Source organism: Mercenaria mercenaria, chromosome 17 (assembly GCF_021730395.1).
Source record: "Mercenaria mercenaria strain notata chromosome 17, MADL_Memer_1, whole genome shotgun sequence".
Classification (NCBI taxonomy): Eukaryota; Metazoa; Mollusca; class Bivalvia; order Venerida; family Veneridae; genus Mercenaria; species Mercenaria mercenaria.
The window spans coordinates 54821134-54840074 of record NC_069377.1 but is presented as its reverse complement, the minus strand read 5'-3'; the positions used below and the strand labels follow the sequence as shown (position 1 = coordinate 54840074).

General features: G+C 33.8%; 1 protein-coding gene across 4 annotated transcripts in view; it reads left to right on the top strand.

Annotated features, from left to right (window-relative positions):
- Positions 1-12050, top strand: part of LOC123536056 (uncharacterized) — a 188069-nt gene extending 176019 nt beyond the window's left edge. For all 4 annotated transcript variants that reach the window (XM_045318841.2, XM_045318842.2, XM_045318843.2 and 1 more), the window contains 4 exons: positions 1124-1262; positions 4709-4824; positions 6778-6871; positions 7795-12050. In XM_045318841.2, the coding sequence (XP_045174776.2) occupies positions 1124-1262; positions 4709-4824; positions 6778-6871; positions 7795-8762 (1317 nt within the window). In that variant the 3' untranslated portion in view covers positions 8763-12050. The remainder of the gene's footprint in view (positions 1-1123; positions 1263-4708; positions 4825-6777; positions 6872-7794) is intronic.
- Positions 12051-18941: the final 6891 nt, after the last annotated feature.

Genomic DNA, 18941 nt, shown 5'->3' with positions numbered 1-18941 from the left:
CAAAACCACAGGGTTATGTCTTTGATATTTGGTATGTAGCATCATCTAGTGGGCCTCTACGAAGACTATTCAAATTATATAACTAGGTCAAATATGGCCGCGCTCTGGGGTCAATGGTTTATATGGACTTACATAGGGAACCATTTGAAAATCTTTTGGTACTAAACCACATGGCCTGAAGTTTAGATATTTGGTATGTAGCAATGTGTAGAAGTCCTTTCCCAAAATTGCTCAAATTATCCCCTGGGGTTAAAACTAAACAACAAAAAAACACAAACGCAAACTTTTTCCATGCCTGCATTTATTTAGTTGAAATGTTTAACTGTTCAAGCAAGCAACTCAGGTGAGCGATTTAGGACCACTGTGGCCCTCTTGTTTCAATTTGCTTTAAATGTGATTGTTATTATGGTGTGTTTACATTTCTTATTAAAGAAATTATTTTCAGTTGATTTTATTATTTCGAAGTTATCGATGTGATTGTAATATATATACTTTAAGCTCATTGTAATAGATTGAATATATTTCAGTTTTTCGTTTTAGGTTTTTTAATGTGTTTTTAATTGCAAATTGCAATATTTAAAGAATGTTCTTATTTATTTTAAGTATGTGTTGCTTTTGTTGTTATGATGTCATTTCCAAAAGATTTATGAATAATTTTATTTGTTCCAGTATTACCTCCCATAGAAATATAAGTAATCATTTTCATTTTTCAAGGTTTTTGATAAGTTTGTATTTGTGTTGTCTCTATCAGTCATTTTATGAATAAATCAGCTAGCATATTTCTGTCAGTTGCATTGTCATCTTCCGAAGAAGTATTTATATTTTCTTCTTTCAGGTATTCGATGCGTTTGTAGTTGTGATGTAATTTCTCATGGATTCATATTTCTTCTTTCAGGTATTCGATACGGCTGTGATGTCATTTCTCATGGATTCATATTTCTTCTTTCAGGTATTCGATACGGCTGTGATGTCATTTCTCATGGATTCATATTTCTTCTTTCAAGAATTCGATGCGTTTGTAGCTGTGATGTCCATTTTCATGGATTCATATTTCTTCTTTCAGGTATTCGATGCGTTTATAGCTGTGATATCATTTCTCATTTTTTCATATTTCTTCTTTCAGGTATTCGATGCGTTTGTAGTTGTGATGTCATTTCTCATGGATTTTACGTTCCTCGTCTTCCTACATGAAATAGACACGAAGGATTTTGTGTTTATACTCGCAATTCTTCTCCCATGGAGAGTCATACGTGTTGTAAATAGTAAGTATACCAACTGTTTACCCCCAAGGATAATAGTCGAGCGAAATTGTGATTTCTTACACAAAGTCTTGGTGTGTAGTTTTTATTGAACATTTCCGGAACTTTGTTTAAGATCTTACGACTTAAGTTCCCATAACACTTTTCTCCATAAAATTGTGTTCATTTTTACACTTAAAAATGTTCTGTTACGCCTAAAGTGTTTATTCTTTAAAATATCTGGAACCGGTACAGGTATTATTTTGAATTATTAAACAGGCTTTCGTTTATGTCGTGTTGGGCGACCTTTGGTTTTCCACTTTTTTATTTGATTATCACAACAGCGTTGTTTGTGTAAAAAGTCTCCCCGTACCTTCAATCAGAGCTATTATAATTTGATCTCTTCAGATCGTTCAGCACGACATTAATGTTTTGTTAGTGTACTCTTTATTTTTTCAGTTTGAACATTTCGGCTTGGGTGGTTCCAATACTCCTTCTTTAAAAGCTTTGGGTATTGTTTAATCACCACTTGGATATGGTGCCTGCTTTTTAATTTTTCTTTTAACCACAGATCCCCGTTCTAAATTCCAGTTTGTATAGTTCTGCCCATTATTTTCTCGTTTAGGGTAAAGCCATTATTTTATCTGGGGACTATACGCCGCTTTTCATGGAATTGCATTCTGTGCATCATTGAAGGTTCCATGTGTATCGCCGTATGAATACATCTGCGGATGATACTAATTTATATTCTAGTACTTATAACCTGTGAAAATGTTGAGTTCTGCTCAACCCGGGGCTAGAGGGCGTGGACGGTAACTTGCATTTCAACTACCGTCCATCCGAGTCTGTAAAATTTTCGTTTATGTCGTGTTGGGCGACCTGTGGTTTTCCACTTTTTAGCTCACCAGAGCCAAAGGCTCAGGGTGAGCTGTTCTGATCACTCACCGTCCGTCGTCCGTTGTCCGTAAACTTTTACTTTAAACGACATCTCCTCATAAACCGCTAGGCCAATTTCATCCAAACTTCATAGGAATGTTCCTTGGGTGAAGCTCTACAAAAATTATTCAAAGAATTGAATTCCATGCAGAACTCTGGTTGTCATGGCAACCGAAAGGAAAAACTGTAAAAATCTTCTTCTCAAAAACCAGAAGCCCTAGAGCTTAGATATTTGGTGTGAAGCATTGCCTAGTGGACCTTTACTAATTTTGTTCAAATCTTGACCCCGGGGTTAAAATTGACTCCGCGCCAGGGGTCACTTGATTTTACATAGGAAAATCTTAAAAAAAATATTCTTCTCAAAAACCAGAAGCCCTAGAGCTTAGATATTTGACATGTAGCATTGCCTAGTGGACCTCTACTAAAGTTGTTCAAATCATGACCCCGGGGTCAAAATTGACCCCGCCCTAGGGGTCACTTGATTTTACATAGATTTCTATAGGAAAATCTTCAAAAAATTTTAAAAAATAAACCAGAAGGCCTAGATCTAAGATATTTGACTTGTAGCATTGCCTAGAGGACCTCTACAAAATTTGTTCAAATCATGACCCCCTAGGTCAAAATTGACCCCGCCCCAGGGGTCACTTGATTTTACATAGGAACATCTTCAAAAAATGTCTAAAAATAAACCAGAAGGCCTAGATCTTAGATATTTGACATGTAGCATTGCCTAGTGGACCTCTACAAAATTTGTTTAAATTATGTCCCCCGGGGTCAAAATTGACCCCGCCCCAGGGTTCACTTGATTTTACATAGAAAATCTTCAAAAAAATTCTAAAATTAAACCAGAAGGCCTAGATCTTAGATATTTAACATGTAGCATTGCCTAATAAACTTCTACAAAATTTTGTCAAATCATGACCCCCGGGTCAAATTGACCCCGCCCCATGGGGTTACTTGATTGTACATAGAAAAATCATCCCAATTTTTTTTTAAATAAACCAGAAGGCCTAGAGCTTAGATATTTGACATGTAGCATTGCCTAGTGGATCTCTACAAAATTTGTTCAATCTTGATACCCCAGGATCAAACTGACTTAGCCCAAGGGGTTACTTAATTGTACATAGAAAAATCTTTAAAATTTTCTAAAAATAAACCAGAAGGCCTAGAGCTTAGATATTTGGTGTGTAACGTAGCATTGCCTAGAGGACCTCTACAAAATTTGTTCAAATCTTGATCCCCAACGGTTAAAATTGACCCAGGCCCAGGGGTTACTTGATTGTAAATAGGGAAATCTTCATAAATTTGCTAAAAATAAACCAGAAGGCCTAGATCTTAGATATTTGATATGTTACATTATCTAGTAGACTTCTACAAACCAAAAAATTTCTAAAAATCATCAGTTTGATATTTGAAACATGTAGCTCATATTACTCTGGTGAGCGGTCCAGGGTCATCATGACCCTCTTGTTTATTTTAAGGATCATATCCTATGATTCTGACTATTTTTAACATCATTTCCTTTTTCTACCCTTGGAAAATGTCCCGCCCTGTATCGAATAGTTTTCATTGAATATCTCTGTGTCCAATACAAATATATAATAAATGTATTTTCAAAAATGCACAAATGACGGAGAAACCTCGAGGGAAATCCTGTTGAATTAAGCTTCTTCTCGTAGATGTAGATCACTGCAGTGTCGGCTATGTATTTTTCCGCAAATTTTATCTACGATTCCGGTCAGTAAAACACTGGACTTTTATCTATGATTTACGAATTTTAACCTGTCAGTCTGCCTGGGCTTTTGGGCGTGTAATATCATATTTTTGTCTGTAGGTTTCCGTGTATTGTTAGGTTTAATAAACATTTGGGAAAAACGATAAAATCAGTAGTTTTTATGCCCCCGGAGGGAGGCATATAGTTTTTGAACCGTCTGTCGGTCTGTCGGCAATTTTCGTGTCCGGTCTATATCTTTGTCATCGATGGATGGATTTTCAAATAACTTGGCATGAATGTGTACCACAGTAAGACGACGTGTCACACGCAAGACCTAGGTCCGTAACTCAAAGGTCAAGGTCACACTTAGACGTTAAAGGTCATTTTTTATGATAGTGCATTGATGGGCATGTCCGGTCCATATCTTTGACATTCATGCATGGATTTTAAAATAATTATGCATGAATGTGTGACACAGTAAGACGACGTGTCGCGCGCAAGACCCAGCTCCGTAGGTCAAAGGTCCTAAACTCTAACATCGGCCATAACTATTCATTCAAAGTGCCATCGGGGGCATGTGTCATCCTATGGAGACAGCTCTTGTTATTTCGAAAACTACATTATACATATATAGATCTGTATATACATTTTTCATGTCGTGAAAATTATAGTGTGTGGTCAATATCATTTGTACAAGTAATTTCTGGTTTTCTTTGTTTGCTATCGACTAATCAAATTAGCATGTTGTGGTGTGTTATATAATAGTGAAAGTTAAAGTATTTGCATATGTTGAATAATTGCATCATGAAACTACTTCCAGGTCTTATTGTATCCGTAAAAGATCACGAACATTTCCGTCTGAAGCTGGTCTACAAGAGGAAGAAGAAAATCCAGGGAACTCTCAGGGATACAGAAGCTTTGCTCCAAAAGTATATGGTAATATACTAAAATATTACTGAAATATACCAAAATCTCTTTTATGTGTCAAACTATATGGTAATCTTTGTAAAATATCTGAAAATATACCAAGTAAAATTGTTCATTGATCTTTGATTTTAAATTCAATAGATAATATTCTTAGGAATATATATTCATGTAATTAGTATATATATTCCAATATAATTAGTAACACAGTAAGTTTAAAAAACTGCTTAAAGCGATGTCGTAAATGTATACCAGAACAAACGGTATTATATTAATAACACAACTTGTACAGTGTAATACGTAAAAAATGAGTGTAAAAATGAATCTGCTAGAAACTTACAAGGAACATATGGCAATATATTTAGTCAAATATATTCCAACAAAAAGAAGAACATATTAAGAAAATTATAGCATGAAGTTAATAATCTGATGAAACTCTGAAACTGTATGATTTATTATCTAAAGTATGATAATATACATGACAGACCTTCAAGCTCTCAGGAAGGAAGGAGCTGAATGTACTTAAGAATACCATAGTGGAAAAATAAAACGAACTCCAAGATACGCATATAGTAAGCTCAAAAGAGATATGGCAATATATATTTATTGTGATTGATTGATTGATTGGAAAATATGCCATGAAAACATTTACGCAACAACAATTTATCAGCCTAAGAAGAAATTAAAGTGTCCTACATAATCATTTATAGGCTAAGTAAAGCAATGATTTTTTTAAAAATATTTTCGGTGAATGAATGTTACAAAATATCTTTCCCCGTTACTTAATGGTTGTTTCTAGTTGTAGATTGTTATTATATGACTTCCATGTATCCAAATAAAGAAAAAGTATTAATAATGGAATGTTGTTTGCTAACTTCATCAGATTTTTGATCTAGGCAATTTCCCCGTCAATTTTGTAAAGTTATATTACATTTTATCAATAGAGGTTGTAACTTAACAGTATCCGTTATAAGACACACGGCGTGTTTGGTGTTAAAGGTTCGGCTTTACTGAAGAAACAAGCGCGAGAGCCAGCTAGTCTAGTCGTGTAACGACAGGCTGTTATTGAACATTTAATTGGCAACAAAGGACTAAAGTAACTGGATGCCCACGGGCAACATGTCGAGCCCGCTAGCTGTCAAAAGGATTGGGAGTTGCACGCGAAGTTTCATTGAGGCAAACATTTATGCCAAACAAAAAAGAAAAGAATGCTTTATGCATGAAAAGTTACAGCCCAGACAAACTCTAAAATGACCTTTGACCCCCAAGTGTGAGCTTGACCTTTGAGACAGAGACCCGAGGTTTGCGCACGACACTCCATCTCATAGAGGTGAACATTTACGCCAAAGAAAAAAAAGATTGCTCCATACTTATCAAAGTTATGGCCTGGACAAGCTCTAAAATGGCCTTTGACCCCTAACTTTGACCTTGACCTTTGAGATAGGAACCTGGGGTTTGCCCATGAAACTCCGTCTTATTGAGTTAAACATTCATGCCAAATATGATATCCCTCAATGCATGTCAAAATCATGGGCCGGATAAAATCTGACATGACCTGTGACCTCCAACAGTGACCTTGACCTTTGCAATAGGAACAAAGGGTTTGCGCATTACACTCCGTCTCACTGAGGTTAACATTCATGCCAAATATAAACAAGATTGCTCCATGCATGTCAATGTTATGATCCGGACAAACAAAGCCGGACGCACGCACGCACGACACACGCACATACACCGAACAGCCATTTGAACAACTATGTCTTCGCTTTTGCAAGCGGGCTCGACAAAAATTGATTTGTAAAATGATGCCTCGTTGCTGTAGTCATTGTTCAAAATTATATATCACTGATATATCATAGTAAAAAACAAAATCTTTGATTTTATGTACAATTCAGGAATACAACTCAATGTGTCTTCTAACCATTAAAACAGAAATATAACGTATATTATTAAAATTATTTTCAGAACCAAAGCACTGTTTTACAACGTCTATGCATAATGGAGGGTATCGAGGAATGGAAACTAGACACTTACCTAAAAAGTGAGGAATCTGTCCCACGTAAGTTAATTTAGTTTACAAATACCAATTTGATAATTAAATAAAATTATGCTAACTTTAGACCTTTCCGTAAATTTCTGTATAGTGTATAGATATAAAACATTATTCTGAAAGGAACCCTTACCACTGAAAGTTAAAATGTGGTAGTAAAGAAGCCATCAAACAGCATATATTTAGATTGCCACCGCGCCTAAACTTATATCCAGAGATGCAACTTGAATCGTTCTCTTATTAAAAGCTTGTGGATCTCTCTATAACCTTAACTGTGTTGGTGCGACTCAAAATCTTTCAACAAACCTTTTTTTAAGAACGACTTTTTGGATTCTCACAAAACTTTCGGGGGGTGGGGGCGGCTCCGTGGCCAATTGATTAAGGTCGCTGACTTCAAATCACTTGCCCCTCACTGATATGGGTTCGAGCTTCACTCGGGGTGTTGTATTCTTCATGTGATGAAGCCATCCAGCTGGCTTACGGAAGGTCGGTGGTTCTACCCAGGTGCCCACCAGAGATCAAGCAATGCACGGATGGGCACCTGGCGTCTTCATACACCATCAAAGCTGGAAAGTCGCCATATGACCTATAATTGTGTCGGTGCGACATTAAACCCAACATAAACAAAATAAAAATACTTTCTGAAAGCTTCCCTAGGAAATTAAAAAAATGTCGAATTACACTAACATGATATATATATAAACAGTTGTCTCTCTAACATTTGTATTAAATCAGTTCCGAGTATTCATAGTAATAATACAGTTGACAGAATTATCATTCTAGGGTTCGTGGTGTTAAGGCTTTAAAATCGAGGAAATCTTCTCCAAGAAAGCTTTACAATATGCATATTAAAATCTTCAAGAATCCGGTTCATTTTTAGTTTAAAAATAGTCGTAATTCGACATGTATCTTCTTATTTTATCTCCTTTCAGCCACACCGGTAAAGAAGAAGTTTAAGTTCAAATTCGACGACTCTAAATTTCACATGCAAGGTCATAATCGAGGGAAACGATGCTCAATGCCAAGCTTAGACTTTCATGCATTAAAATTGCCTTCAAGTCATTCTAAATCGAAGATGTCTTTGCCTTCAGTCGCACAGTCTATTAAAAATCACATATCAAAGAATCTCCCGTCTAGAAGAACTTCTCTTGCTGCAACTGAAATGTATAATGCGAAAATGTCAAACGGGGACCTCCGCAGACGAAAACTCGCGGGATCTGGTGATCTATGCACTATGCACGAAGAAGATTCAGAACACGAGGATTCTATAGCGTCGTCAGGTGCTACTTCTGAATCTGGTGACGTTTTTAGTCGTATATCAGTCTCGGAATCAATCGGTAGTGATCGGATGTTTGGTGATACCAAAAGCCTCAGCAGGAATAATTCAGAAAGTATTGAAGATGAGAGACTGAAACTTGCAAAAATTCAAGAGGAGGCTAAACGCAGACACTCTGAATCAACAATTGATAAGAATAAAGTTTCCTCCGTGGATTTTCATGACCTTGCCGATATCATTGCCTTTAAAACACCTGGTGGCAAAAATATCACTAAAAGAAAATTCTATCCAAACTGTGATAGCAAAAGTGCAATAAAAGCTAAACATAGTGAGACAAATCATTCTGATTACCGTTCTGCAGATAATAAAGCAGACGTCAAACTCAGTGTAGGTGTTGTTGATTCTGAAAAAGATGATATAAACACACTACCGTGTAGTAAACTATCTACTGAGGATTTATCTGAAAACAATAATGAAGCTGTAAAGGATAGAGAAAATGGTCACAGTGACGCGAAAAAATCAGATGATGATGCAAGTGACGATGCAAATGACTTTATCTGCACCCCACATGATGTTATTCATATGGAAAATGAGATTCAAAACGGGACAATTAAAAGGAAATGATAAAATATTTTTAATTGTTTAACAATGCTCAGTTAGTTTAAATAATGTCCACAAAGATATTCTTATTTTACTATGTAGTTACGTTTACTGTTTTGTAATTTAGCGTTATCTCACAGCAATACTTTCATGTTTAAAGCACACCGAAGTTTAAACTCAGATTTATTAAACGAAAAGATTAAAAAGAAATGTTAAATAATGTTGCGTTTCACCCAAAGTGAATATTACACCAATGTGTTAGAACCGTGTCTCGGACCGTTTAACTATTGTTAAACTAAATACTGTTTAATTTAGATATTAAAGAAAAAAAATGAAAATATAGATACCACATTTGAATATAAAATTGATAATTGTATTAAAGAGAATTTACTCCAACATTCCCTTTAAACAGTCGGCTTTACTAATAAAGTTAATTCACATATTAGTAGATATCAGTCATGACAATAATTTTGATATCTTTTATCACATATGTAAGACGTAATGCACTAATATATGAAATGCCAAAATTTAAAACTCGTATTTAAACAAACGTTTCAAAGTAGACGTGTGCAGTCTCGGACCAAATTCGTTAGTTGAGAAAATATTGAATTGTTAATGCTGTTTGTAATTAATACATTTCGAAACATTGGCAGTAAGCTTTCGGAACAATTAATCTGTTTTACAAAATTAGTCAAAAAATAAGTTAAAGAAAACTATGTTTTCCCTAACTAAACTTCTTAGAATAGTCGACGACGTGTATTATGCTTACGAAAATACATTTTCGTGTTTTATGTCTTAAGATTAGTTAACGAACTGTGTGTTTTAAGGTTCTACTCTAATATAATGGTCACGGAATAATTAATTCTATGGGCTATTCAATTTTGTTCGTAAAATTATATCCAGCACGCGTCGGTACAGATGCTTATGTAGCCGTGAATTTTGGATAAAAACCGAACTATCCGAGATATATTTCAAGACTAGCCGATCACTGAAACAATTAACTGTGAATCTGTTACTTAAAGTAATAAGACGTGTCCAATAAACCAGGTTACCGTAACACTTGTTGACGGTTTTCCTTTAAGTACTGAAGTAAACTTCAAACATTCACGTAATACTGTTATCAATTGAAAGGAGTTCAAATTAATATTAGATATTATATCATCGTAAAGTCTCTCAAGACGACAGACGAAGGAAATGTATTTCCGAAGAATGCATTCTTCATATAAACATTATTTGTTTGTGTACGAGTAGTTAACTGAAAATTGTCCACTGAGGAACTGTGGAGGCAGTACTGTTCTATAAACAAATATTGAAATAAATAATGATCTCGTGCTCGTATGCGTGCGCGAACACGCTTCAAGTCTTATACCGGGGTATATTAGATAACATGCAACTGGCTTCTACATATATTTATACTATACAAGTAAATGTTGTGTAATGTGCATGTCTGATGTATTTATTAAACGTGTCTCATTTTCGTTCGTTACAAATATTAATTTTTTCCATTATTTATGTATACTTTTTATTTATACTTATTTCTGGTTTTGTGTATATTTGCATGTATAATTTGCATTCTGTTGACAGTCGAAAAGTCTTTTGTTTGAGAGAAAACATAACGTTAACAGTACATTAATTTGAAGTATAAAACTGCTGGTCAGTTTTGTAAAAGGATCGCTATGCCTATACGACATATAACTGCAAAATGTTATTATATAAAGTATATTTTGAATAACATATGTTGTTAGAATTTTGTCAGTGAATTTATGTAAAGAGTATCTAGTCAAAATGTTGCTTTTTTGTATTTGATATATATATCACAGAGTGATTCCTTGTAACAGATATTGCAATGGACGAAATTTAAACACATTTTTCAAATTCCATTTACTTGCTCAAAATAGTATTGCCAGACCACGTGACACGGAAAAGAAACAGAAGCTCTATAGTTTAATATTGTATTTACAGTGTGAAAATGTTTGATATTCTATTTTAAGCAGTACAAATCAATAAATCTTAATTAAAAAGCAAATTTGAAAAGTCCTATAAAAGAGTGAATAATAAATACATCAGCGTTTCCTTTTCTTAGTTTATAATTCAAACTGAAAACATTAACTGTAGTTAAATATTGCGATTTTGTAAGTTCTAATGAATTTAAAGTGTCTTAACTGAAAACATATAACGTACAGTTTTTGTAAATGTAAAGAAATTCAAAGGACTTTATTTTAAACCTAACTGTTTATTCAGGTTGTTTTAAACAGATTTGCCAGATAAATGTTGTCGATATTCTGTTGAGTATTTAATCAGCTACGTTTATACCAAATGAAACAATCGGCCGTAAGACGTTACGAAAGTGGCTGAAACAGTTGAATTAATAAATTGATAAATATTAAAATGAATAATTGACCGATGTTTTAAAATGTAAATGTTAAGAACGGCGATCGTTTTATCAAGACAAATATGTTGCTTTGATTAAAATAGAAATCACTAACGACTGGTTTTTATATTATTTTGATTTTGCTTTGTTTGATATTGTTATTCATGTTTGTAGATCTTAAACCATGCTTTTTTTTATCAGAATCTGTCTCATGTTTATAGTTTTTCCATTGACAATATGTTATACATTATGTGCTGAATAATTCATTATGCTATAAATCGGTTGCTGGTAAAACCCTCCAGAACGAATTGATCAGTTGATTGTCTTTGCTTTCATATATAAAATACTAAAGTTGTCATTTAAAATTGAATGTGATAGTGTCAACCTAGTTGAAGTTAATAATTATTGAAATCATTTTGTCCACTTGGACGTTAGTCGTACATCCTAAAAGTTTAATAAATGATTTAGAAATAAATTCACAAGTACAAATGTTTATTATATTTTGATATTTGACATTTTCAGATGAGCTCATTTACAGATCAACCTATGGTTTTTTCTTTGCTTCTAAAATTGCAATATTTCTGTAAGAGAAAACAGTAAAATGAAATTATAAGAATCAAAACAGTGAGACGTTTGTTGATTTTTAACAAAACGTTATTTTCCTACATGATTCTTTTAACGTGAATTCCCTAACCTTACATATGTAAACCTATCATTGTTTTTGATAAATTAATTTTTTTGGTGTTCAATAAATAATATGATTGTATATTTACACTTCCGTTTATTGGAAGCAATACGTTTTTGTATATTTATGCATTTTATTATATAACTTATTAAGTTTTTTGCACCCGTTGTTAAATACCCTTTGTTTTTTAAAGAACAGTTTTGAGAAGTCATCCGCTTATATTGTTTTGGTTTTTTGAATAAAAAATGATAATTTGTACAAAGTTGTTGTTCTGTACCGGAGACTGATCGCAAGGCTAAAAGATGTGACCTTTATAGGTTGCCCGATGGTCTAGTGGTAAAGCGCATGACAATTCAGGGTCCGGGGTTTGAATTCCGGTTCAGGAACGTTACGTTTGTTGGGCGTCTCCCACCAAAGGGGCCAGTACTGGTTCTGCCAAGGAATGACTGTTTGTTTCGGTCCTGCGCACCGAGCACGTTAAACATTCAAGAACATTTGTATTCGCAAAGCACTGAGATAAGTAAGCTGGAAATGCATGAATCTAAAAGAGTTCTATCCCTCTCTGGCTTTCACTTGCTCTGCCCTTCCGTTCAGATCTCTCTTTGTCTGTTCTGGTAGAGGATGGATATGTTGCCCTGACTGGCACAATATATAAAGAGCATTTCTACAAGTGGGTTGACATTTTAGGATGTGAGAATACAGGTGTTTCAGATATAGTCATATTTTGAAATTTTGAGTTGGCAAGTCTGAAAATATGTTGCAAATTCAATTTTTATGGTAACTAAGGGGTTGCTTCAAAAAGTTTTGTTACACGTTCCCATACATAAGTGCGTGATGTTCAGTTTCTTCGTACATGAAAGAAGTACTTATTACCTACATTAACTCGAAAAGCTCGTGGAAATCAGGGAATTAATGAAAATGTTTGAAGTAGTGACAGTCAAATATACTGGACCCCTGCGTCCGCTCTATGCATATGTGTAAACTTTTTTGTGTCTATCTCTATATATATGCAGGTGCTTAGATGTGTTAATCACGTGACGAAAACATACGGAATGGCTGCTTCTGCACAGAATTCAGAAAGATTTTAATAATGCGGTCTAAATTTCTCTAACATAATGCTTAAGTCGATAGAATATTGCATATGCGCTAGAAGGAACTTTTGCTAGACTATGTCTTGTAATATTATACAATTAAACAACCTATTAGCAATTATTTGATGGCTGTACAAATGTAGCCAATATCTTAACTTTTTACGACAATGTTTTACGAATATATTTGGTACCTAAACATGAAAACGTATTGGACAAAGCATTCGTGGTCAGTATGCTTTATAACGGTCAGGCCTTCTAGTCTGTTCTTTAGAACTGCTGCTTGGTTGGCACATTAACCAGAATATTGCCCAGTTTTTGTTATTTAACAAACTCTGAAATTCGGTTACTGCGTTAATAATTGTGCCGTCCTTATTTTATCTGAAGAATGTATTGTTAATATCAAAGAGTACACCAATATACAATAAATTGTATAAATATTTATCATGAAAGAAACCAGTAAAAATATCTGACTTCTCCATCTCAAATATTCTGACTTGAATGCGTAAAATAGTACTTAAAAAGTAATGGTATATTTTTCACGGAAGCTAAAAGAACAGCAAACACAGCTAGAGCCATATGTCGCAAAGTACACCGGTCAAAAATAGAAAATGCAGTCGAAAGATATAATATCAGGCTCTTGAGGGTATTGGAAGAAAAGCAACGAGTTTTGGAAACAAAATCTCAAATTCAGTTCAAAAATCAGCTGATTCGATTTACGGGCGGTTGATATCGCCCCAGCCAACGATTACATTGATAAGAGGCTTCCTGCTTATCTATTGCAATGTCAGTATGTCCGCCTGCATTATCAATAACCGCTTCAGGTGCGGAACCATCTATCAAACAAAACTGAAGACACATTCTTACATTTCTTTCTTATGTTTCTCCTAGGATTTTTTTTCAGCGTAACTTGTCATTAAATTTAGTTTTATCAGCAGCGCTTTGAGAATTAGGGAGATGTTCCTACAGTCATATCTTAGCAAAAATCTCTATTATTATCTAGAGTTTAATTAAATGTGATGACTTTTCCAGACCTGACATTTGCCGAAGTATTTTAATGAAAACTGCAGAGAATAAAGTATTTTAAACTATAGAAGGAATTTCACAGGTGTTTTTTTGTGGTTTTTGTCTGCAGTAATTACGAAAAGTTCAGCTTGTAACTAATATATCAATATATCAAGTTGTCAGATTTGTTGCTGTTTTTAACCGTTCGTTCAACTTATAAAGTGTCTGTAAGTCATTTTTGTACGTGAGATGTCGTTGGCCTTATTGACTTCAAGACTGTGGGCGGTATTTATCAACATGTTAACAACAGAATAATAATATCAATCAAATGCTTTCGTATCGGCCAGGTTATGTGTCTGAGGGTGGTCGAATTGTCTAAAGGCCGATGCACGACTGCCAATGATATAAAATAAAACATATTCAAGCATTGTTGTAGCAATTAAACTATCATGATATTATATAAGTAAAGTATTCATCGGCATAAACATTGACAAATAAATATTGAACTTATCCCAAATTTGATTAAGTTAAACATTCCATCTTCAGGCATTTTTAAAAGCAATTTGTGCGGAAGTTTTTTTGCCACTGGAAATTTCACAGAAGTAAATAAAAACATTGATGTAAACTAACTTTAGGAAAGCTTTGGTGTTATACCTTACTATCAAACGTTCTATGTTGTATTTTATTTGTACCTGTTTCAGTTTTCATGATATAGTAATTTATTATAACAATGTACTTGTTTTACATATTATATTTTAGTACTCTTTTGAGAAGATATGTAACACGCAATCTCGAATATGATATACTCAGCGTCACTGAAAAGTTACCACCCTAATGGCCCTTATATTTTAAAAATCGCATTGGACTGTGTTAACAGCATAACTCGACTACATTTTTGACGCAACTTAGACGTCACTGGTCTAAAGATTTGTCAAATTCGAAGAACTCCATTTGAGGCAGGGGCTGCACGTGCAAAATGACTTTTTCGAGGAGCAATGTCGACATGTACGAAAATTCTATCGCAAATCATTCATCGCACTTGAAAGTTAGCCGACAGTCTAAAAGGAATACGTTAAAAAACAGAATATCTTTGCCAAGAATGCCACGTTTAAGGCACGATAAACGCCATCAGAAAATTGGCATAGTTGACGCCGAACTTTCATGTCGTGAAATTGCACGTCGTATGTGCTGTTGTCACTTGACAGTCATGAAATGGGTTAGGAGACATGATCAGACAGGGTCTATGAGTAACAGACCGCGCACAAGCCGTGACAAAGTGACGTCGATATTGTATAAAAAATAAAGAGGTATATATTAAGTGGTAACTTTTCAGTGACGCCCAGTATATTTATTCAATGCATAAACGGCAAGGGTTTTACAGAACACATGAGAAATTTGAATACCTTGTGAAACAGTCTTGAACATATATATATTGTGGCTATGCGTAGAAGTTATGAGAAACTTAAAATAATATCTTATTTTCATGTACAGGAAAATACTTTTTCATTTGCTGATCTTTGGACGTTAAATCCTTGGTTACAATTAAATTACTTTTGGTGCAGTTAAAGATTCTACCAAAAATAAAAACAACTGGCAAATTTTGTCGGTGTGATGTTACATGCAAAACTCAACAAATACAAATATAAAACAACCCTATTGAGATTAGTTTTGAGCATGCCTCATTTTCGAGTAAACAAAATCATATACTAGTTCTTATATATTATATTTTAAAGTTAGGTAAAGGTCCTTAACAAGAGTTTCATAAACTAAACGCAATACAATGTTACCAGAAATGCTGATGCTAGCGGAATAATACTATAACTTAATTCGCTAACAAGAAGCAAAATATTTTCCAAAGTACGTTAAAGGTATGGTAACACTGGCACCTTATTCTTAAAAAAATATCTGCCTGTATAAAGCGCCATGGTTCTTAAACATAAAAGTTCTCCTTTAATGGTGTTTCGAATCGAAAACTTAAAAATAGTATAAATGGTTTGTTCAAAATAGTTTCTGTTTATTAGATACTCCTTTCAGCTTAATGCATAAAACCTTAAATTCTTACAAAACACTTGCCAACAGCATGTATTTGATGCATGGTACATGAAAACATTATCACAGCTGTAAGGGATTTTCCTTTAGGTGGTCCACCGTAAGTCTAACATAAACTGATATTACATACTGTTTAATCTGACTTGCCAATCCCAACGGTATATAATTACATGTGACCATTTGACCTACTCGGAAATCATCTTGTGAATAAGTGATCAATTTAGTATTGGATTCCAGTTCTATACTTCTCGGTAACATTTTTGCTCTTTTATTTGGATAAGAACAAATTTGTATCGCAAAATTGTATCGCATGTTAGCAAAAAGACAAAGAATCGGTCATTCCGTGCATACAAAATCATTAGCAACTGTAAATTTCTCAGTCAATGCAGCAGCTATGTTTTTTAATAACGTGTTTTTCTCTTGTACAGTATGTTAGAATCTGTTTTCAAATCCTTTGATAAAATTGTTATGATATTACATGTTTGTTTTGAATATTTTTGGCTGGTAAATATTTAATTCCAATGTGAAAACGTTGTAACTTAATCCATGTTTTGAAATCATACTGGGTCAAAATGAACTTGTTTTTCCGAGGTTGATCAATAAACTAAAAATAATTGATAACTAAACTTTTGCCAGACAATATTTTGTCAAAATATTTTACCATAACCAAGGCCATTGCGTCGTTTATTTTCTCATTACCGTAGTTGAGATTTAACTTGTCTCGGAGTTAAGAGATCAACGTAAAGTTTCAAATGCGTAGGAAATGAACAACGAGAATGTCAATCATCTGAATGATGTGTCGTAAAATAAAACAATAAAACTATAACATGGCCTTGTCTATTTTTATTCTAGCATGCTCACTGATATATTAGGAAAATTATGATAAACTTCATTCGTCTGAACTGTAATGGACGGACTGTCATGTTGCAATCTGACATCTCAATTGAAGTCGTAGGCCTGTGCTTTTTCATTATATAATCAGACAAATCGACAATATAAGAATAAGGATTAAACAAATCTCGTCTAATTAACTTGACAGCTTGCAGATATACTATCATGATTTCTAGAAAATTGGACATCGTTGTGTTATCTTAAAAAAGAAAATAAACACTTTTTAGTGTAGTAGTGCAAAGTCCGTATTTGTTCCGTAGCAAGGAGATACACACATAAGAGTTCACGAATGTCTTCACATAACGCTCATTGTCATCTTGTAAAATGTCATGTTAAAACAAATTATCTGTAATATAATTTAAAAAAAAAATAATTTTAATACAAGAAGCGTCTACGTATTGATGGAACAACATTTTAGTGACAAATTCCGGTAACATATAAATCAGGGTTTTTATGACCTAAGAATGTAATAATCCTATAAAAATACCTACATGGGATCGTTGCTGTCCAGTCCTAAACGATGTTGCAAATTAACACTCGCTTGTACATGTTCAATAAGAGCCGAGTCTCAAATTACATTGCGTAGTTGCGTTCCATGTTTACAAATGATTTTTCTATCTCATCAAGAACGAGTTGAAATATATTCTTATTAAACAAAATGCACAAAAATCTAATGTCTTAATACTCTCCAGAGAGATTCAATAACTCACCGTCAGCAAGCAGTTTTATGTCAGGTGCGAACATCAAGGAAATTTAAATAGTACTGGCTATATTTTCATTAATGATTGTAACCTATGGCCATACTTTTAGCATGAAAGTCTTGTCGGTGCTAGATATGAAGTAAGTAATTCCATATTCACGATTCTGCAAGCATTTTGCATATACATTTGCGTGAGTTGCAATCAAATTTGCAGGTAAATGCATCTAATATGTCGAATAAAAGCAGAATACATATCTTCATATGGATTTATATTTTCAGATATTTGTTGCGTTTGTGGTTATAATATTATCTCCCATGATATTTCTTTCCCCATTCCTAGCTGTATTATTTACCATAGATTTATAGGTATTCCTATTCATTTTCCTAGGTTTTAGATACGTTTGTGGCTGCCTCACATTCAAATTTATCAGTAGCTTTGCCAACTTCCATAGAGGTATAAACATTTTTCTTTTCAGGTTCGGGATGTGTTTTAGTTTGTACATTTTACTTTTCTCGTCAAGTCTCGCTTTTTTCTGTGTAATATGCCAGTACATTCCAGATCAATGGAAAAAAATATATGAAGAAATATCTAGACGGATGGATGAACCGAAAATGTATCGTTTTGAAGCCCATCTTCACCCTTACGCAAAACGATTAGAAGCATAAGAAAAATGATTTATACAAACCACAACTTTTAGATTAAACATTATCAATTTTATCTGTTGTAAATGTATTTTAATATGTACAAGAAAATCTCCAGGGAAATCTCGTTGCTAAATGTACCTCGTCAATTATCACGGTGTCTGCGTAATTTACTAATTGCATTTAATGAAGAAAATAGGACGAACATTTACGCATTTGCTGCTATTACTCGTAATTATAATTCGAGTACAACCTACAGACTTCTATTTGTACTTTGAAGCAGTACTACATGGTCGGGTCAATTTTTTTTATATTTTTCAGAACTTCAATATATACCTAGAACATTCGGAAAATGAAAAGACAGCTATGCTTGATATTTTTCTAAACGGATATTAAAAAATTTGGACCTCACACAAGTTTCCATAATAGGCGTCTTTGGGTGAGTCACAATTTTGGTAACATTTTCGAATAGAATTTTTTCTACAATGTAGATTTTCATGAAACTTCTCACACGCATAAACAAAAATATGAAATGCAATTTGGTGAAATAAAATATATAGGTCCATGTGTTTGTTTTTTGTTTTGTTTTGGGGGGATATTTTCCCATGATAAAAGAGATCCGCAAATTACACTCTAATTTCAATACATTACTTTGGTATGATTTAACGTGTCAAACGTATTAAACTCATACTTAATCTTTATAAAAGTTTATAAATATCTTAACTTTTTACGACAATGTTTTACGAATATATTTGGTACCTAAATATGAAAA